Source organism: Chlorocebus sabaeus, chromosome 15 (assembly GCF_047675955.1).
Source record: "Chlorocebus sabaeus isolate Y175 chromosome 15, mChlSab1.0.hap1, whole genome shotgun sequence".
Lineage (NCBI taxonomy): Eukaryota > Metazoa > Chordata > Mammalia > Primates > Cercopithecidae > Chlorocebus > Chlorocebus sabaeus.
This window is the reverse complement of record NC_132918.1, coordinates 89,631-112,433: the sequence shown is the minus strand read 5'-3', so window position 1 is coordinate 112,433 and position 22,803 is coordinate 89,631. Positions and strand designations below refer to the sequence as shown.

Here is a 22,803-nt window from a genome sequence, read left to right as displayed (position 1 = left end):
GCCTATGAGGATAGAGAATTGCGTCCTTTTTGTCTGTCTTTTTTGGCTGTACAAAAGGTAAGTCCCAGACAAGTCAGGATGGTGGGGCAGGGCTGTGAAGATGCTGGCCAAGGTGGAGGTGGCTGAGCATAGGAGTTGGCCAGTGCCCTGGCCCTTAACTGAGGTGAGGACACGGGAACAAAGTGAGTTAAAGGCAGGGAGGAGAAAGGGGTGACCAGCTCCATTCTGGGGAGTTTAGTTTGTAAAGGGAGATGCAAGTTCATATGGAGGTGTCCAGTGTGTGGCCATGGGGTCTGGAGGTGACAGAGAGATAGTGGTTGGATTCATCCACATGTATGTGGAACCACTGACCTGGTGGAAATGAGAGGAGAGCTCAGAAATCTGTGTACAAGTCTGTCCAAAGTATAGGAAGACAGAGAGAAACTTTGAAAGAGTCAGAAGACGCCAGGCCAGGAAAGATGAAGAAAATAGTAAATAAAGGAATCTTGAAGGCAGATGGCAAAAAGAAGTTTGGAATGGAGTTTGGAGTGAATGGCAGTGCTTATCAAAAGTGAAATGTAATTCCTCTTCTCAGTATCTACCAGGAAACAGTAGGCATATAAAGGGCTGTAAAAGCAGTTTTGTGGTGGGGCGAACAGTCCTTTTTTTTTTTTTTTTTTTTTTTTTTTTTTTTTGAGAGAGCGGGCCTGGCTCTGTCGTCCAGGCTGGAGTGCAGTGGTGTGATCTCGGCTTATTGCAACTTCTGCCTCCTGGGCTCAGGCAATCTGACACCTCAGCTTCCCGAGTAGCTGGAACTACAGACACGCACCACCATGCCTGGCAAATTTTTGTATACATAGGGTTTCACCATGTTGCCCAGGCCGGTCTCAAATTCCTGAGATCAGGTGATCCACTTGCCTCAGCCTCCCAAAGTGCTGGAATTACAGGTGTGAGCCACCATACCTAGCTGAGATTTTTTTTTTTCTTTGATACAGAGTTTTGCTCTTGTTGCCCAGGCTAGAGTGCAATGGCGTGATCTCGGCTCACCACAATCTCCTCCTCCTGGGTCCAAGCGATTCTCCTGCCTCAGCCTCCTGAGTAGCTGGGATTACAGGCATGCGCCACCACGCCCAGCTAATTTTGTATTTTTAGTAAGCACGGGGTTTCTCCATGTTAGTCATGTTGGTCTTGAACTCCCAACCTCAGGTGATCTGCCCGCCTCGGCCTCCCAAAGAGCTGGGACTACAGGCATGAGCCACTGCATCCAGCCCTGGAGGAGAATTTTAAAAAAGTCATCTGACTAAAAATCTGTCTGCTTCTTGTTATCAACATGTAATAGAAATTCTAAAAAAATCATTGATAAACTAACCATCCCCACTGCAGTGACTACTGCCATACCCCTTCTTCTGGCATTGTGTCCTGGAATTATTACAGCATTGTTTATAGTGGAGGGGTGTTTTTAAACATGGCAGAGAAGGCCCAGCATGGAGGCTGTTGGCCAAGGAGCTGCTCCAGTGGCCCTGAGGAATGGTGGCAGGGATTTCTGAGAAGGGTAGGATTCTCAGCTTCGCTGGTCAGGCCAGCTGTCTGGAAGGGAGGGAGCTTCTTGAACCAGTGTGTGGAGGTGCAGGCATCTGTCCCACGTGCCCAACAGCCCCTGGGAAGGGACCCCCCTGCACCCCCACCAATGGTCTGGGCCTGTCTCTGTGACTTACAACAGGAGGGGAGGTGTGGTGGGCGTCGTGTCTGCCCAGGAGGACTGAAGTTATTTCTTTAGATCTCTCATTGACCCACAGAAGTGCATTCAGAGGCCTCTTCCCTGCTGCAAACAGACTCTAGACAAATATAGAAGAGAGAAAATTGAGACAAATGTGTTTTCCAGTTCTCCATCAGTAGGGGAGAAGACTCCATGACCCCCTTAGGGTGTATCAAGAGACTCCCTGTGCCACAGGCATCAACAAATCCACATGCGGCCTGGTGAGGGGAGATGTTTTCCCTGAAACTTCAGAAATATTCCTGCACCACGGCCAGGCACGGTGGCTCACGCCTGCAATCCTAGCATTTTGGGAGGCCGAGGCAGGCTGATCACTAGAGGTCAGGAGTTTGAGACCGGCCTGGCTGGGATGGTGAAACCCTGTCTCTGCTAAAAATACAAAAATTAGCTGGGCAGGGTGGCACATGCCTGTAATCTCAGCTACTCAGGAGGCTGAGGCAGGAGAGTCGCTTGAACCAGGGAGGTGGAGGTTGCAGTGAGCGGAGATCATGCCACTGTACTCCAACCTGGGCGACTGAGTGAGGCTCCGTCCCCCAACCGCCCCTACAAAAAATCCCTACACCAAGAGCAGACCCATCTGCAGGTACCAGAAGACTTTTGGGTCATTTTTGAATTTCGCTTACTATACAATTTTAAAAATTTCAAACCAAAACCAGTATTAATTTTTACTGTCTCTATTGTGATTATTAATATTGATTATTACTATTAATTTTTATTGTATTTATTAATATTAATAATTAATAGACGTGTTCCTGATATCTGGGGGGGAGAGGATGATATTACTCCCAATATCGAAGAAAGTGTGCACCCCTGTATGATGTTATTCCTAATAGCCAGGGGGTAGAGGATGACATTATTGAAACTATTGCAGTGGGTGTACAACCCCTCGGTCATCTTGTTCCTTATATCCTGGGTGGGAGAGGATGATACGACTCCCAATATCGCAGGGGGCGTAGACCTCCCCTGTGATATTGTCCCTAACATCCAAAGGTGGAGAGGATGATATTTCTTCCGATTTCGCTGGGGGTGTACATATCCCTGTGATATGGTTCCTAATATCCAGGGGGTGAGAGGATGATATTAGTCTCAGTATTGCAGGAGGTGAACACTCCCTAGTGATATTGTTCCTAATATCCAGCGACGGAGAGGATGATATCACTCCCAATAGAGCAGGGGGTGTACACTCCTTCTGTGACACTGTTCCTAATAGCCAGCGGGGGAGTGGAAGATATTACCCTGAATATCGCAGGGGGTGTACACCCCCTTGTGATATTGTCCCTTATATCCTGGGAGGGAGACGATGATACTAGTGGGAATATCGCAGGGGGTGTACACACCCACTGTGATATTGTTCCGAATATCCAGAGGGAGAGAAAATGATATTACTCCCAATATCACAGGGGGTGTACATCCTCCTGCGATATTGTTTCTTATATTCAGGGGGAGAGGATGATATTATCCCAATATCGCAGGGGTTGTACACACCTCCTGCGATACCGTTCCTAATATCCCAAAGGGGAGAGCATAATATTACTCTCAATATCGCAGGGGGTGTACACCTCCTTTGTAATATTGTTGTTAAGATCCATGATGGGAGAGGTTGATATGACTCCCAATATCGCAAGAAGTGTGCAGCAGCCTGTGATATAGTTCATAACATCTAGGTGGGGAGAGGATGATATTACTGCCCATATCGCACGAGTTGTAAAACCCCTTCGATATTGTGCCTACAATCCTGCGGGGAGAGGATGATATTACTCCCAATATTGAAGAAGGTGTACACCCCCCTGTGACACTCTGCCCAATATCCACATTGGGAGACAATGACAATACGCCCAATATCGCAGGGGATGTACACCCACCCTGGGATGTTGTTCCTTATATTGAGAGGGGGAGAAGATGCTATTGCTCCCATTAACATAGGGGCTGTGGCTGTGCACCCCTCCTGTGATACTGTTCTTAATACCCTAGGGAAGAGAGGATGATACTACACCCAATATCACAGGGAGTGTACACCCACCCAGTGAAATTGTTCTTAATGTACTCCACCTCCCACCACCAGGGATATCGTTCGTAATATCCAGGGGAAGAGAAGATAACATTATGCCCAATATCGCAGGGGAGTGTACAAGCCCCAGTGATGATGTTCCTAGTATCCAAAGGTAGATACGATTATATTACTGGCCATATCGCAGGGGGTGTACACCCTTCTGTGATATTGCTTGTGACATTCAGTGGGGGAGAGGATAACATTAATCCCAATATCGAAGAAGGTATACAGACCCCTGTGATGTAGTTCCTAATGTACAGGGGAAAGAGAAGAATATTGCTGTCAATATCGCAGGGGTTGGAACCACCCTGCCCCCCGTATATTGTTCCTAATATGCAGCGGGGTGGAGGTTGATAGTACTCCCAATATCCCAGAAGGTGCACACACACCTGTGATAGGGTTCCTAATATCCAGCCGGAAAGAGGCTGATTTTACTTTCGATATCGCAGTGGGTGTGTACCGCCCCCAACCCTGGGGTATCGTTCCTAATATCCAGGCAGGAAGAAGATGATATGGCTGACAATATCGAAGGGGGTGGACAACTCTTCTGTGATATGGTTCCTGATATCCAGGCGGTGAGTGGATGATGTTACTCCCAATAAAGTAGGAACTGTACAGCCACCCTGGGATTTTGTCCTCAATAACCACAGGGGAGAGGTGATATTACTACCAATACTGCAAGGGGTGTACACCCCTCCTGTGATATTGTTTCTGATATCCAGGAAAGGAGAAGATGGCATTACTACCAATATTGAAGAGATGTACAGCCCCCATGGGATGTTGTTCTAAAGATACACGTTGAAAGAGGATGAGATTCCATCCAATATAACAAGGGGTGTACACACAGCCTGTGAAATTGTTCCTAATATCCTGAACAAAAGAGACTGCTAATAATGGACACACATTGCAGGGGGGAGTAATTATTACGATCCACATCATAATGGGGAGTAATAGTAACCCCCTCTCTCCCCCTCACTGTTAGGATCCACAGCGCGGGGGGGTGAGGCACCCCCCACGATATGGAGAGTAATAGCATCCCCCTCTCTCCCCCTGGCCTAATAGAAGGAGGCTGGCCTTATATAAGTGCCCCCCAATGCCATCGCAGGCTTTAATGTATTCACTTCAAGTTTTTTCCTCATTTAGATCTGCCTTTCCCTTAATAGGTCTAACTGCTGCCTGACGTTCTGTATTAGCATTTTCATGAGCAAGCAGCTGGAGTGATCAATTTCTTGGCACGAGAATCAGAAATAGCCTTTTCAGCCGCACCTTGCAAACGGGCGATAGAATCTGGATAAGGCTCCCTTGGACCCTGTTGAAATGTGTGAAAAGAAGGATAAGCAGTAGCAGGGTCGTGAATTTTTTCCAAGGCTCTTAGGCATGTAGTTCCGAGCTGATCAACAGCCTCATCAGCCATTACCATCTGTTGATTTAGAGTACCCCATGCCTGTCCGATTCCAAGCAGTTGATCAGATGTGATATTAACGGGACGTTGGGCTTGAGCGTTTCTGCGTGCCTGATTTGTTGCTTCATCCGTCCACCAGGTTTTCAACTGGAGAAATTCAGAGGGGGACAAGGTGGATCGGGCTAGTGCCTTCCAATCCATAGGTATTCAACGTCTGTTATAAGCCACACATTGTAACAAGTAATGAACGTAAGGAGAATTTGGCCAATCTTGTCCAATTGCTTGCTTTAAGTCTTTTAATATTTTAAAAGGAAATGGCTTCCAGCATGCTTGAGCAAGTTCTCTGGGCTCCTCAGCTGGCGAAAGAATGACCAGAAACTGCCAAGCATTCAAATCCCCCATTTCTTGTGCCTTGCGAATGGATGCCTGGATTGTCCCTGTGCCATAATTTGTATTTGGATCGGCTGGCAGCATTCCTCTACCAAAATTAACAGGTGGACAAGCCTGGATCATTCCCTCCTGGTAACTGGCTGTTGCACAAGCCTGAAGCTTCCCTTCACCATAGTTACTGGCGGGGCCTGCAACAATGGGAGCGGCAAGGCGCTTCTCAGGCTCCCCTTCCAAAAATTCCTAAGGCTGGCCTGGGGGTGGCCATTCCAGATCTTCCCCTAAAGGCGCAGTAGGTGGCCTGTATCTCTATAAGTTTTTGAAGATTAGCATATATACCTTCCGGTTTCTCGCCCTTTTAAAAACTAGACTATCATAGTTCACTTTACTGATAATTAGACTCCTGATTATTCAACTTTCCTATGTCATCCTGAAAATCCTCCTTCTCCTCCTGAGTGTGGAAGGGCTCCAGTGCTGTTTTAATTGCCGACCACACAGACCAAGCAGAGACGGGAATATCGTGGCCCTCTTGTGCTCGTTTTAAGTCTGATCTGACTTTGTCCCAATCTTTTACATTCATGGTTCCATATTCCGGGAACCAAGGAGAATACTTGTCTACCAGAGGGAACAAAGATGTGAGATTTTGGGTACTCACAATTACCCCTCCGCGGCACAAGGCTTAAGTAATTAGCGAACTTACTCTCACCCTGACCCGTATTTTCCCGAGGTTTCCCTGGAATTCCCCGAGCGCCCTACTTACCCTAGAGCTTGAAGTGAAAACCTACTCGGGAGTCCTTTGTCGGTCGTCCTCTGCTTTCCACGCTCTGGTGTTCCTTCACGGGATTATTTGTAGAGATTACGGGGAGCCCCGCGTTGGGCACCAGAGACCAGCCTGGGCAACCGAGGGAGGCCCCCGTTTCTACAAAAAAAAAATTATATATGTGTATATATATTTATAGCCAGGTGTGGTGTCGCGCGCCTGTAATCCCAGCTACTCCATGAGAAATCAGACAAAACCTAACACCAGAGACTGATTTTCTTCTAAAATGCTTTCTCCAAAATATTTTTAAAACAAAAGGGGGAAATTGGAAAGGAAAATATTTTGGGCTCCCCAGATCGCTAAGATAAAGGGAAAAGTCAATCTGGGAACTGCTTAGGGCAAACCTGCCTCCCATTCTATTCAAAGTCATCAGCTGCTCACTGAGAAGAATGTGTATCTTATTGCCTCCTTTGGAAAGGCTCATCAGAAACTCAATGCAACCGTTAGTCTCTCACCTACCTGTGACCTGGAAGCCCCCTCCTGGCTTCGAGTTGACCCACTTTTGCTTCAGGTTGTACCAGATCAAACTAGTGTTCATTTTACATATGTTGATTGATGTCTCCTGTCTCCCTAAAATGTATAAAACTGTCAGATACAGTCAGTTTCTCTTCCAAGGTTTGGCATGTTAACGTTCTTGTTTTTTGTTCTGGAACTCAACTTTCTTGTTCTCCATGCCTCCTTGCCCTTAGTTACTGTAAACAACCTTCTTGTCAGTTCTAATAAAGAACTCACATCTGTTTCCTTGGTTACCTGCTCTGCACCCATTTCTCCCTTTGAAACCACACGTCCCACCTTTGTAACTCACATACCCCTTCCCCCTTCCTTATTTGGGAAAATATTCACAAATAGCCAACCGGGTCAGTTTAGAGCTTGAGGTCTGGCCCCAACCTATGCCAGAGGTAGGGATTGCCTTAGGAATAAAACCCCCTGCTTTCTTTTGTTCGTGTGCGTTGCTGAGAAAACTTTCGCTTGAGTGCTGGTTTCACTTTGCGGCACCCAGCATTTATCTCCAACAAAACCAAGCTGTGCTCTGACCACCTTGGGCGACTGTCATCAGGACATCCTGAGGATGTGTCATGCACAAGCATCCCCAACCTTGGCAAAATAAACTTTCTAAATAGGGAGACTGATTTGAATAATCATAAAACTCCGAGGCTGCACTCAGCCTGGGCGACAGAGCAAGACTCTGTTTAAGAAAAATAAAATAAAATAAGATAAAAAACTCTGGTCTCCCGCACAGCCGACTCTGCGTGAATTACTCCTTCTCTATTGCTATTCCCCCGTCTTGAGAAATCAGCTCTGTCTAGGTAGCGGGCAAGGTGAACCCACTGGGCAGTTGCAGAATTGTCATTATATTGCTTGCAATTATATATATATGTTATGCACAAATAGCTATAACCTTGTATACAAGGTTAAATGCGAATGTCCTCCTTGCATGGTCAGATCGCAGCGCAGGAAGGACGCACTCCTTACAAACCGCTAGGCCAAAACGGTCATTCTGGCCTCATCCAGCCTCACGTGAGACCACAATCTCCTGTCACTCTGGGCCTGAGGGGGCGGGGCCTGAAGCCGCATACAATCAGGGGCTCTGGAGTGGGGACCGTTTAATCAGGCGCGCCGCCGGAAAGGAGAGGGCGGCTTCCGGGACCGGCTGGCGGGCGCTTTGTGTCGCCTTCGCCACCGTAGGCTCTTTCTGTGAGTCTCCGCTGCGGCTTCCTGGCTCTGGGAGGCCCGGTGGCTCTGCAGCAGCCTCGGACACCCTGTGACCTGCGGGTGTTGGGACATCCCTAGCTGACGCCGGGACACCCGGGGAGCCGAGGAACGGTGAGTGGACTGCGCCTGGCTTCCCGAAGTGGGGAAGAGGGCTGGGTGAAACCTGATGGAACCAGCCATGGGCTGCGGAACCTGCGGACCGAGTCTCCGCGGCGCAGCCGGGCCTCAGTCCCCTTCTGTGCAGGGCCGGGCGGCGCGGGCAGCGGGACCCCTGCGTCCTGTCTGTACCTGCGGGCACCACTTCCGCCGGCCGGAGTCCTCTCCGGAACCCCGCGCCTCCCCCACCCAGGTAGTGCGGTGACCACGGGAGGGTGATCCAGGAGAGCCCCGACTCGGTGAGCGGAGTTCCAGCGTGGGAGGAGCTGTGGTTCAGGGAGCTTCCAGTCCCACCTTTCTCCCCCTAAAATTAGCCTGAGGCTTTGTTAAAACGTTAAACGGTGTGTTTGAGCAAATCGGCGATTCATAAAACGGGTACCACAGTCATGGTTTGTGGTTTGGGGTCCACAGGAGGGGCGTAAATGAGAGGCTTTGATAAGGTTAATGAGGAAGCAAACCACACATATATGCATATACATATATATGTGTGTGTGTATATATATAGTTTTTTTTTTTTTTTTTGAGACGGAGTCTTGCCCTGTCGCCAGGCTGGAGTGCAATGGTGCAGTCTCAGCTCACTGCAACCTCTGACTCCCGAGTTCAAGCGATTCTCCTGCCTCAGCCTCCCAAGTAGCTGGGTTTATAGGCACCTACCACCATGTCCAGCTAATTTTCGTATTTTTAGTAGAGACAGGGTTTCGCTATGTTGGCTAGGTTGGTTTCGAACTCCTGACCTTAATTGATCGCCTGCCTTGGCCTCCTAAAGCTCTGGGATTACAGGCATGAGCCACCTTGGCCAAAATATTTTTCTGTTTCCAAACATTTTACATGAGAGGAAAGTGGAGAATAAATCATCTGACACTCTACTGTAAAAAACATCTTTGTGCCTCTCTTCTTTTCATCTTTCCTAAGTGTACGCATTACCAAAATGTCTTTAGGTTGAGGTCCCCCCGTGAAAACTTTACAGGGTGTTGTGTCCTCAGCCACCCTCCTGTCTTTTCCTAGTGCTGGCATTTTAGAACTGTCTGGAGATGACCCAGGATACCCACAGTGGCCATGTCTATTGGAGGGTCTAGTGAGTCTCAGCCCCGGGGTCACCTCATCCCCAAGGGCAGCCTGAGGTAGGGGGTAGAGTCTCTCAGGGGAGCAGCTGGATGCTCTTGGCCTTAGAGGAATCTCCTGGTATAGTTTCATCTGAAATGGTGACCCCTTAGGGTCATTAAAATTTTAGGACATTAACATTAATGGACAATACAATGTAATGCCATGAAAGTTAGGTCATTAAAATTGTTCCTCCAGCCCGAGTTTTTATTCCTTGGAGACACATGGACGGTCTGCCAATGGGATGGTGATACTGAGAGGAAAAGGCAGAAATGATTTCTGCTCTCTAGCTTGTCTCAGACTTGTGAAGAGAGAAAAACCGTCCCAAAGGACAAGGAAAACCCACCCCAGAGAGGATGTGCAAGAACCTGAATATGAAAATGCACTTAAGGCACACAGGAGGACAAAGAGCAGTGCCAATGCCTCCTAGGTGGTCACTGAGTACTTTACTGAACAGGATGGGTGTCCCGAGGGATAGAATGGCCTGCCGTGACACTTAGAAAGGTCTGTGTTGGAGTCAGCACTGCCTCTCCCTGAATTTGTTACCTTGAAAAGACTTGTCCGCTTATTTGAGTTTCAGTTTTTCATTGACTGTAAGATACATTTTGTCAGTACAGCTTGAAAGATAAAAATACTATTTCCAAAGAGGCAAGGTAAAATAATGTACTTTATTTGCTAAAAATTCGTATTCATTTCTTCCCCAGAGTGAGTGTAGTAAGTTTTAAAGGTCTGTTCTTTTTTTTAAAATATATACTTTAAGTTCTAGGGTACATGTGCACAACGTGCAGGTTTGTTACATATGCATACATGTGTCATGTTGGAGTGCTGCACCCATCAACTCGTCAGAACCCATCAACTCATCATTTACATCAGTTATAACTCCCAATGCCATCCCTCCCCGTTCCCCCCTCCCCATAATAGGCCCTGGTGTGTGATGTTCCCCTTCCAGAGTCCAAGTGATCTCATTGTTCAATTCCCACCTATGAGTGAGAACATGCGGTGTTTGGTTTTCTCTTCTTACGAAAGTTTGCTGAGAAGGATGGTTTCCAGCTGCACCCATGTCCCTACAAAGGACACGAACTCATCCTTTTTTATGGCTGCATAGTATTCCATGGTGTATATGTGCCACATTTTCTTAATCCAGTCTGTCACTGATGGGCATTTGGGTTGATTCCAAGTCTTTGCTATTGTGAATAGTGCTGCAATAAACATACGTTGCATGTGTCTTTATAGCAGCATGATTTATAATCCTTTGGTGTATACCCAGTAATGGGATGGCTGGGTCATATGGTACATCTAGTTCTAGATCCTTGAGGAATCGCCATACTGTTTTCCATAATGGTTGAACTAGTTTACAATCCCACCAACAGTGTAAAAGTGTTCCTATTTCTCCACGTCCTCTCCAGCACCTGTTGTTTCCTGACTTTTTAATGATTGCCATTCTAACTGGTGTGAGATGGTATCTCATTGTGGTTTTGATTTGCATTTCTCTGATGGCCAGTGATGATGAGCATTTTTTCATGTATCTGTTGTCTGTATGAATGTCTTCTTTTGAGAAATGTCTGTTCATATCCTTTGTCCACTTTTTGATGGGGTTGTTTGTTTTTTTCTTATAAATTTGTTTGAGTTCTTTGTAGGTTTTGGATATTAGCCCTTTGTCAGATGAGTAGATTGCAAAAATTTTCTCCCATTCTGTAGGTTGCCTGTTCACTCTGATGGTAGTTTCTTTTGCTATGCAGAAGCTCTTTAGTTTAATTAGATCCCATTTGTCAATTTTGGCTTTTGTTGCTGTTGCTTTTAGTGTTTTAGACATGAAGTCCTTACCCATGCTTATGTCCTGAATGGTATTACCTAGGTTTTCTTCTAGGGTTTTTATGGTATTAGGTATAACATTTAAGTCTCTAATCCATCTTGAATTAACTTTCGTATAAGGAGTAAGGAAAGGATCCAGTTTCAGCTTTCTGCTTATGGCTAGCCAATTTTCCCAGCACCATTTATTAAATAGGGAATCCTTTCCCCATTTCTTGTTTTTGTCAGGTTTGTCAAAGATCAGATGGCTGTAGATGTGTGGTATTATTTCTGAGGGCTCTGTTCTGTTCCATTGGTCTATATCTCTGTTTTGGTACTAGTATCATACTGTTTTGGTTACTGTAGCCTTGTAGTATAGTTTGAAGTCAGGTAGCGTGATGCCTCCAGCTTTGTTCTTTTGGCTTAGGATTGTCTTGGCAATGTGGGGTCTTTTTTGGTTCCATATGAACTTTAAAGCAGTTTTTTCCAATTCTGTGAAGAAACTCATTGGTAGCTTGATGGGGATGGCATTGAATCTATAAATTACCTTGGGCAATATGGCCATTTTCACGATATTGATTCTTCCTATCCATGAGCATGGTATGTTCTTCCATTTGTTTGTGTCCTCTTTTATGTCACTGAGCAGTGGTTTGTAGTTCTCCTTGAAGAGGTCCTCTACATCCCTTGTAAGTTGGATTCCTAGGTATTTTATTCTCTTTGAAGCAATTGTGAATGGAAGTTCATTCATGATTTGGCTCTCTTTTTGTCTGTTACTGGTGCATAAGAATGCTTGTGATTTTTGCACATTCATTTTGTATACTGAGACTTTGCTGAAGTTGCTTATCAACTTAAGGAGATTTTGGGCTGAGACGATGGGGTTTTCTAAATATACAATCATGTCATCTGCAAACAGGGACAATTTGACTTCTTCTTTTCCTAACTGAATACCCTTTATTTCTTTCTCTTTCCTGATTGCCCTAGCCAGAACTTCCAACATTATGTTGAATAGGAGTGGTGAGAGAGGGCATCCCTGTCTTGTGCCAGTTTTCAAAGGGAATGCTTCCAGTTTTTGCCCATTCAGTATGATATTGGCTGTGGGTTTGTCATAAGTAGCTCTTATGATTTTGAGATACATTCCATCAATACCGAATTTATTGAGAGTTTTTAGTATGAAGGGCTGTTGAATTTTGTCAAAGGCCTTTTCTGCATCTATTGAGATAATCACGTAGTTTTTGTCTTTGATTCTGTTTATGTGATGGATTACGTTTATTGATTTGCGTATGTTGAACCAGCCTTGCATCCCAGGGATGAAGCCCACTTGAACATGGTGGATAAGCTTTTTGATGTGCTGCTGGATTCAGTTTGCCAGTGTTTTATTGAGGATTTTTGCATTGATGTTCATCAGGGATATTGGTCTAAAATTCTCTTTTTTTGTTGTGTCTCTGCCAGGTTTTGGCCTCATAAAATGAGTTAGGGAGGATTCGCTCTTTTTCTATTGATTGGAATAGTTTCAGAAGGAATGGTACCAGCTCCTCCTTGTACCTCTGGTAGAATTCGGCTGTGAATCCGTCTGGTCCTGGACTTTTTTTGGTTGGTAGGCTATTAATAATTGCTTCAATTTCAGAGCCTGCTATTGGTCTATTCAAGGATTCAACTTCTTCCTGGTTTAGTCTTGGGAGAGTGTAAGTGTCCAGGAAATTATCCATTTCTTCTAAGTTTTCTAGTTTATTTGCGTAGAGGTGTTTATAGTATTCTCTGATGGTAGTTTTTATTTCTGTGGGGTCGGTGGTGATATCCCCTGTATCATTTTTTATTGCATCTATTTAATTCTTCTCTCTTTTCTTTATTAGTCTTGCTAGCAGTCTATCAATTCTGTTGATTATTTCAAAAAACCAGCTCCTGGATTCATTGATCTTTTTGGAGGGTTTTTTGTGTCTCTATCTCCTTCAGTTCTGCTCTGATCTTAGTTATTTCTTGCCTTCTGCTAGCTTTTGAATGTGTTTGCTCTTGCTTCTCTAGTTCTTTTAATTGTGATGTTAGGGTGTCAATTTTAGATCTTTCCAGCTTTCTCTTGTGGACATTTAGTGCTATACATTTCCCTCTACCCACTGCTTTAACTGTGTCCCAGAGATTCTGGTATGTTGTATCTTTGTTCTCATTGGTTTCAAAGAACATCTTTATATCTGCCTTCCTTTCATTATGTACCCAGTAGTCATTCAGGAGCTGGTTGTTCAGTTTCCATGTAGTTGAGCAGTTTTGATTGAGTTTCTGAGTCCTGAGTTCTAGTTTGATTGCACTGTGGTCTGAGAGACAGTTTGTTCTAATTTCTGTTCTTGTACATTTGCTGAGCAGTGCTTTACTTCCAACTATGTGGTCAGTTTTGGAATAAGTGTGACGTGGTGCTGAGAAGAATGTATATTCTGTTGATTTGGGGTGGAGAGTTCTGTAGATGTCTATTAGATCTGCTTGTTGCAGAGTTGAGTTTAATTCCTGGATATCCTTGTTAACTTTCTGTCTCATTGATCTGTCTAATGTTGACAGTGGGGTGTTGAAGTCTCCCATTATTATTGTATGGGAATCTAAGTCTCTTTGTAAGTCTCTAAGGACTTGCTTTATGAATCTGGGTGCTCCTGTATTGGGTATATATATATTTAGGATAGTTAGCTCTTCCTGTTGAATTGATCCCTTTACCATTATGTAATGGCCTTCTTTGTCTCTTTTGATCTTTGATGGTTTAAAGTCTGTTTTATCAGAGACTAGGAATGCAACCTCTGCTTTTTTTTGTTCTCTATTTGCTTGGTAAATCTTCCTCCATCCCTTTATTTTGAGCCTATGTATGTCTCTGCACGTGAGATGGGTCTCCTGAATACAGCAAACTGATGGGTCTTAACTCTTTATCCAATTTGCCAGTCTGTGTCTTTCAATTGGACCATTTAATCCATTTACATTTAAGGTTACTATTGTTATATGTGAACTTGATCCTGTCATTGTGATATTAGCTCGTTATTTTGCTTGTTAGTTGATGCAGTTTTTTTCCTAGCATTGATGGTCTTTACATTTTGGTATGTTTTTGCATTGGCTGGTACTGGTTTTTCCTTTCCATGTTTAGTGCTTCCTTCAGGGTGTCTTGTAGGGCTGGCCTGGTGGTGACAAAATCTCTAAGCATTTGCTTGTCTGTAAAGGATTTTATTTCTCCTTCACTTATGGAACTTAGTTTGGCTGGATATAAAATTCTGGGTTGAAAATTCTTTTATTTAAGAATGTTGAATATTGGCCCCCACTCTCTTCTGGCTTGGAGAGTTTCTGCCGAGAGATCTGCTGTTAGTCTGATGCGCTTCCCTTTGTGGGTAACCCGACCTTTCTCTCTGGCTGCCCTTAAGATTTTTTCCTTCATTTCAACTTTGGTGAATCTGACAATTATGTGTCTTGGAGTTGCTCTTCTCAAGGAGTATCTTTGTGGCGTTCTCTGTATTTCCTGAACTTAAATGTTGGCCTGCCTTACTAGGTTGGGGAAGTTCTCCTGGATGATATCCTGAAGAGTGTTTTCCAACTTGGTTTCATTTTCCCCCTCACTTTCAGGCACACCAATTAGACGTAGATTTTGTCTTTTCACATAATCCCATATTTCTTGGAGGCTTTGTTCATTTCTTTTTCCTCTTTTTTCTCTAGACTTCTCTTCTCGCTTCATTTCATTCACTTGATCTTCAATCATTGATACTCTTTCTTCCAGTTGATCGAGTCAGTTACTGAAGCTTGTACATTTGTCACGTATTTCTTGTGTCATGGTTTTTATCTCTGTCAGTTCGTTTATGGCCTTCTCTGCATTGATTATTCTAGTTATCCATTCTTCCATTCTTTTTTCAAGATTTTTAGTTTCTTTGCACTGGTTACATAGTTCCTCCTTTAGCTCTGAGAATTTTGATTGACTGAAGCCTTCTTCTCTCAACTCGTCAAAGTCATTCTCCATCCAGCTTTGTTCCATTGCTGACGATGAGCTGCATTCCTTTGGAGAGGGAGATGTGCTCTGATTTTTTGAATTTCCAGCTTTTCTGCCCTGCTTTTTTCCTATCTTTGTGGTTTTATCTGCCTTTGGTCTTTGATGATGGTGACGAACCGATGGGGTTTTGGTGTGGGTGTCCTTTCTGTTTGTTAGTTTTCCTTCTAACAGTCAGGACCCTCAGCTGTAGGTCTGTTGGCGATTGCTTGAGGTCCACTCCAGACCCTGTTTGCCTGGGTATCAGCAGTGGAGGCTGCAGAAGAAGAATATTGCTGAACAGTGAGTGTTGCTGTCTGATTCTTGCTCTGGAAGCTTCGTCTCAGGGGTGTACCCTGCCGTGTGTAAGGTGTGAGGTGTCGGTCTGCACCCAGTGGGGGATGTCTCCCAGTTAGGCTACTCAGGGGTCAGGGACCCACTTAAGCAGGGAGTCTGTCTGTTCTCAGATCTCAACCTCCGTGCTGGGAGATCCACTGGTCTCTTCAAAGCTGTCAGGGTCATTTACCTCTGCCGAGGTTTCTGCTGCTTTTTGTTTAGCTATGCCCTGTCCCCAGAGATGGAGTCTACAGAGACAGGCAGGCCCCCTTGAGCTGCGGTAGGCTCCACCCAGTTTGAGCTTCTCTGCAGCTTTGTTTACCTACTTAAGCCTCAGCAATGGTGGGTGCCCCTCCCCCAGTCTCACTGCTGCCTTGCAGTTAGATCTCAGACTGCTGTGCTAGCAAGGAGGGAGGCTCCCTGGGCATGGGACCCTCCCATCCAGGTGTGGGATATAATCTCCTGGTGTGCCATTTGCTAAGACCCTTGGTAAAGTGCAGTATTAGGGTGGCAGTTAACCAGTTTTCCAGATGTGGTGTGTCTCAGTTTCCCTTGGCTAGGAAGAGGGATTGACTTCCCCCTTGTGCTTCCCAGGCGAGGCGATGGCTCGCCCTGCTTCAACTCTCGCTGGTCGGGCTGCACCAGCTGATCAGCACCAATTGTCTGGCACTCCCCAGTGAGATGAACCCAGTACCTCCGTTGAAAATGCAGAAATCACCTGTCCTCTGTGTCGCTGGTGCTGGGAGCTGGAGGCTGCAGCTGCTCCTATTTGGCCATCTTGCTCCGGAATCTAAAGGTGTGTTCTTTTTTTGTTTTGTTTTGTTTTGTTTTTGAGACGGAGTCTCACTCTGTCGCCCAGGCTGGAGTGCAGTGGCCGGATCTCAGCTCACTGCAAGCTCTGCCTCCTGGATTCACGCCATTCTCCTGCCTCAGACCTCCCGAGTAGCTGGGACTACAGGTGCCCGCCATCTCGCCTGGCTAGTTTTTTTGTATTTTTTTAGTAGAGACAGGGTTTCACCGTGTTAGCCAGGATGGTCTCGATCTCCTGACCTTGTGATCCGCCCGTCTCGGCCTCCCAAAGCACTGGGATTACAGGCTTGAGCCACCGCGCCCGGCCAAAGTCTGTTCTTTTTAAGGGTAATTTCAAACGGAATTGTAGAACTTAGCTTTGTAAATGCTACTGGTGAAATAAAAGTGTGATAGATAAATTGATGATTTACAAATATTCACCAAAATGTCAGTTCCCCTCTTGTAGTATGGTGAAGAGTTTATGACAGTGGACACATCTGTATCCTCTTATCTGGATATCTGAGGGTTTTTTTGTTGTTGTTTTTTGTTTTTCTGGAGACGCTGTCTTGCTCTGTAGCTGGGCTGGAGTGCAGTGGTGCCTTCTCTGCTTACTGCAACCTCCGCCTCCCGGGTTCAAGTGATTCTCCTGTGTCAGCCTCCCGATTAACTGGGATTATAGGCACCCACGACCACATCCAGCGAATTTTTGTATTTTTAGTAAAAACGGGGTTTTAGGCCTGGCACGGTGGCTTATGCCTGTAATCCCAGCACTTCGGGAGGCCAAGGTGGGCGGATCATGAGGTCAGGAGTTCCAGAGCAGCCTGGCCAACGTGGTGAAACCCTGTCTCTATTAAAAATACAAAAAAATTAGCTGATCATGGTGGCATGCACCTGTAATCCCAGCTACTCGGGAGGCTGAGGCAAGAGAATTGCTTGAACCTGGGAGGTGGAAGTTGCAGTGAGCCAAGATCTTGCCACTGCACCCCAGCCCAAGTGACAATGCGAGACTCTGTCTCAGAAAACAAACAAACAAACAACAAAAAGACAGGGTTTTGCCATGTTGGCCAGGCTGGTCTCAACCTCCCGACCTCAGGTGATCGCCCACCTCAGCCTCCCAAGGTGCAGCCTCCCAAGGTGCTGGGATTACAGGCGTGAGCCACTATGGCCGGCCCACTCTATTTTCTTTTTATTCCCTAAATTTTAATATGTTTGAGTTTGTCTGTTACTTTGTTATTTTTTTCTTACATAAAAAAAATTCTGCCTAATCCTTCGTAAAAAAAAGTCTTCCTGTGACTTCTGAAAGTGTTCTAGTTTTATCTTTCATATTTGAATATATAATAAGTTGATTATTGTTCATGGAATAGAGAAGAATGCAATACATTTTCCCAAGTAGATGCCAGCCTGGTTTGCCTCATATTTTAAAGTGCATGTGATTTCTTTTTCTATTCTACAGTGCCTACTCTATCATTCATCAACTTTCCATATAAATGCTGGGTCATTAAGACTTTTTTTTCCCTTGGTCTGCTTGCTCATCTCTCTGCTAATACGGTGCTGTCCTGAATATTTTCGTTTGAAAATCTTAGAAGTATGTTAGACAAACCATCACTCTTTTTTTAGATGACTAAAAATCATTAGACATTTGTCATTTTTACTATGTAAGAAAAAGTAGTTTTTCTTGCTTAAAACAACCTGATTTGGGAATTTATGTGATTTCATGGGAATAGCATCTGGAAGTGGTGACATTAATGTCATTTTAAAAAACAGGTGTCATATTTCCTCTTATTCCTTTCTGCCTTGACATTGTGCAATAGAAATTTTAAAAATTGTTGTATTAGTATTGTTAAATTAATCAATTATTGATTTTATTTACTACTCAATTAAATTTAATAAGCCTATTCTCTCTTGGTGTAATCACATGGAATGGGCTCAACTCCCCAGTTAACAAGTGACAGCACATGTAAAAGATTGTCTACCAGGGAAACTCATTGAACACTTAGTGTTCAGACTGTGTTTTGGTGTCTGGTTCCCTAAGCCCCACTGCAGTGACACAAAATAATAGACCTTCAGCAGAAAAAGTTTTGACAAATATATTGCATAAGCCATTTAGATGCAATGAGTCATTCTTATTACTTGGGTTGGTGGAATCCCTTTCAAAATGTAAGTTACTAATACAAAGATTGAACTTTGTGAGCAGGTGTTTTTAAGAATAAGTAGTTTCAGTAATGATAATATTAACTCACTTATGCACATCAGGTAGGACTTTATTATGGCAGATACTAGAAATGTACAAAGTGAAGTTAAAAGGTAACTCCTAGCAGCACATCTTACCCCCGGATTCTCTAATGAGATGGGTGTTTCTACTTTGCTGTTGCCTTTTTTAATAGTTCAATTTTAGCTTTAGTACTGCTGTGTGGGAGGGAGTATGTGTGAACAGAGTAAAAGTTGTGACAATCAAATCATAGAATAAATGCTTGGAAATTTTAGAATCATGTAAACAGCTTATGAATTGAGTATAGATTCCCAGTGCTGTCAGTCTCACCCATCCTTCTATCCACATGTGTGGAATGTTCTAGGACTCCGTGGCTTTTGAGGATATGGCTGTGAACTTTACCCAGGAGGAATGGGCTTTGCTAGATTCTTCTCAGAAGAATCTCTTCAGAGAAGTGATGCAGGAAACCTGCTGGAACCTGGCTTCTGTAGGTAAGAATGACAACACATTTCATGTAATTACAGAAGTATTTCCCTATCATCAGTGCTATTTGTGATTTGGAATGTGGCAAGGGAATGATTTGGTGAAGAAATCAGGCATGGGCACTGTGTACAATAAACATTAAATCTAGTAATGTTTCTATGGTTTGTAATAATTCATGATAATTTTGTGGGTCTACATTTTAGGAAACAAATGGAAAGACTAGAATATTGAAGATCACTTCGAAAAACCTGGGAAAGATATAAGATAATTTGCACTGAGAAGAGGAAGTAAAGTCCTCTGAAGGAATCTTAGCATGTCATGAACTTAAAAACAAGCAATCAAAGCAAATAAGAGTCACTTGAAATTTGTTTCTTTTTAGAAAAATTTCACCCAAAATGTAACGTACTTCAGTGTAGCAGTCAGTGTTTGGAAAACAGTTTACTTGAAAATAGTACTACAAAATTGTGTATCTGAATCTTACTATTTTGGTCATAGCCATGCAGGTGGTAGCTGTGTTTTCAGTAGTAACCCATTTACTTTCAAATATTTCAGTCATGGCAAAAAAAAAAAAAAAAAAAAAAAAAAGCATTTTCCCTGGTATTGGTAGCAGTGTAAGTCCAAGACCTATTAATAAGTACAAAGTTATTAAACCAACCAATAATAATGTGTTTGTCATTTTTTTTTACAGAAATCATATGGTACAGAGTCTGTATGAAAGCAAAGAAGGTAGTCAGTATGATGGACAAGTTGTCAGCCAAATTCCAAATCTTGATCTGAATGAGAACATTTCTACTGGATTAAAACAATGTGAATGCAGTATTTGTGGAAAAGTCTTTGTACGTCATTCCCTCCTTAATAGGCACATCCTAGCTTACTCAGGATACAAACCATATGGAGAGAAACAATATAAATGTGAACAGTGTGGGGAATTCTTTGTTTCTGTTCCAGGTGTTAGAAGATACATGATAATGCACAGTGGAAATCCAGCTTATAAATGTACGATATGTGGGAAAGCTTTTTATTTTCTCAATTCAGCTGAAAGACATCAGAGAACTCACACAGGAGAAAAACCCTATAAATGTAAACAATGTGGTAAAGCATTCACTGTTTCCGGTTCTTGTCTAATACATGAACGAACTCACACTGGAGAGAAACCCTACGAATGTAAGGAATGTGGGAAAACATTCAGATTTTCTTGTTCTTTTAAGACGCATGAAAGGACTCACACTGGAGAAAGACCCTATAAATGTACCAAATGTGATAAAGCCTTCAGCTGTTCCACTTCCCTTCATTACCATGGAAGCATTCATACTGGAGAGAGACCCTATGAATGTAAACAATGTGGCAAAGCCTTTAGTCGTTTGAGTTCCCTTTGTAACCATAGAGGTACTCATAGTGGAGAGAAACCCTATGAATGTAAACAATGTGACCAAGCCTTCAGTCGCCTCAGTTCCCTTCACCTCCATGAAAGAATTCATACTGGAGAAAAACCCTATGAATGTAAGAGATGCGGTAAAGCCTACACTCGTTCCAGTCACCTTACTCGCCATGAAAGAAGTCATGATATAGAGGCTGGGTGTAGTGACTTAGCCTATAATCCCAGCACTTTGGGAGGCCAAGGTGTGTGTATTGCTTGAGCCCAGGAGTTCACAACCAGCCTGGATTAAAACAATGTGAAACAACCTGGGCAACATGGTGAAACCCTGTCTCTACAAAAAACGAAATAATGCCGGGCGCGGTGGCTCACGCCAGCTACTTGGGAGGCTGAGGCAGGAGAATGGCGTGAACCCGGGAGGCGGAGCTTGCAGTGACCCGAGATCGCAACACTGCACTCCAGCCTGGGCGACAGAACAAGACTCTGTCTCAAAAAAAAAAAAAAGAAAAAGAAAATAATTAGCTGGGCATGGTGGCACATTTCAGTTGTCTTAGTTCTTTTTCAAGGACATAAAAAGCCACGGGGGATTGAGGGGAAGCCCTGTGCATGCGGATCACGAGGTCAGGAGATTGAGACCATCCTGGCCAACATGGTGAAACCTCGTCTCTCCTAAAAATACAAAAATTAGCTGGGTGTGGTAGCATACGCTTGTAACCCCAGCTACTCAGGAGGCTGAGGCAGGAGAATCACTTGAACCCAGGAGGCAGAGGTTGCAGTGAGCCTAGATTTTGCCACTGCACTCCAGCCTGGCGACAGAGTGAGACTCCATTTCTAAATAAATAAATAAATAAATAAATAAAGCCCCTTGAATGTAAGAAATGTGATAAAACATTTACTCTTTCCCATTCCCTCATAAACATGAAAGAACTCACACTGCACAGAAACCTTAAGAATGTAGGAAATGTGGCCAAGCCTTCCGATTTTCCTGTTTTTGAAGATTTGGGAGGACTCAGAGTGGAGAAAAGCTTTTTGAATTTAAATTTGTGGTAAGGCCTTCAGTTGTGTTAGTTCCATTTGAAGACATCAGCTCCTTCCTGAGAAAAACCCTATGAATGTCCAGAATGTGGGAATGTTTCATTTCTCTCATACCCACTCAAGGACATATGAAAATGCACATTGTAGCTGGCTGGACCTTGTAAACACAAGAAGGTACACAGGATTAAAACTCTAATAGTTTAGAAACTGCAAGAATATTTTCAGTTTTAACATTTACTTGAAACGTCATGTGAAAACTCCCACGGGAAAGAAGTTCTATCAGTGAAGCTTTTCTAATTTGGAAAGCCTGATGCAAATTAATTATCATGCAGTGCTTGAAAAAAATGTATGAAATGTTACACAAGTTACAAAGTTACAAGTATATTGTTTTTATCAGTGGCTCATTCTTAAAGAGTCTTGAGTATGCATTTCACCTTGTTTTGCAGGGAAACCTTGAGATGAGAGTTCTGTAAATGCTCTTTAAGCCAGTACTTGAATTTCATAGATAATGATATTTTCTTAAGTTTGTTGGTAGAATTTTTGTCTATTCATTTGATAATGTGCTGGATTCATGGTTGAATTTTGATGTTTTTCTATATGTAGATAAGTTTAATTTTTTTATTTCATTATTATTATTTTTTGAGATGGAGTCTCACTTTGTTGCCCAGGCTGGACTGCAGTGGTGCGATCTCGGCTCACTGCAACCTCCGCCTCCTGGGTTTAAGCGATTCTCCTGCCTCAACCTCCTGAGTAGCTGGGACTACAGGCGCCCACCACTATGTCCAGCTAATTCTTTGTATTTTTAGTAGAGACAGAGTTTCGCCATGTTGGCTAGGCTGGTCTTGAACTCCTGACCTCATGATTTGCCCGCCTCCACCTCCCAAAGTGCTGGGATTGCAGGCATGAGCCACTGCGCCCGGCCAGGTAAGTTTGATTTGTATGTATTGTCCTGTGATTAATGGACCAGTGAATAATGATTGTGAATTGTTGGAATTGTCTTACTAGCCTCATTTGGCAAATTTTGATTATCCTTTGTCCATTATACACATTCCACCTTTTTTTATTAAAGGAAAAACGACTCTTGATGTAAAGATGTTTATTTTTTGCTAATAATGAGTTGGTATTAATTCCTAAGTACATAAAGTTTACCATAGAGTATCATCTCATGAGTTCTTTGTATTTGTTGCCCTTTATTTTTATTTCTGTTATTTGGATCATTCACTTTGAATGAAGGAGAGAGAACTGTGATAGGACAATACGTTGTAACCAATCTGAGGGAGGAAGCATTCGGTCTCTCAGTCACATATGATAGCTTTGGGATTTTCATCGATGTTACACCATTATGGTATTATAGTTTATCTATTGTATTTTACAATGTTACAGTCTTACCAGTCAGTGTCATATGATTCAGTTCCCCACCAGCCAGCAGATAA

At 43.7% G+C, this 22,803-nt stretch overlaps 1 protein-coding gene across 1 annotated transcript; it reads left to right on the top strand.

Annotated features, from left to right (window-relative positions):
* Nucleotides 1-8,033: 8,033 nt before the first annotated feature.
* LOC103244255 (uncharacterized) lies at nucleotides 8,034-22,536 on the top strand. The gene is given in 4 exon segments (XM_037988426.2): nucleotides 8,034-8,236; nucleotides 18,842-18,968; nucleotides 19,649-20,485; nucleotides 20,487-22,536. Coding segments are annotated over 3 exon segments (960 nt in total). The 5' UTR covers nucleotides 8,034-8,236; nucleotides 18,842-18,888; the 3' UTR covers nucleotides 20,530-22,536.
* The last annotated feature ends 267 nt before the right edge of the window (nucleotides 22,537-22,803 follow it).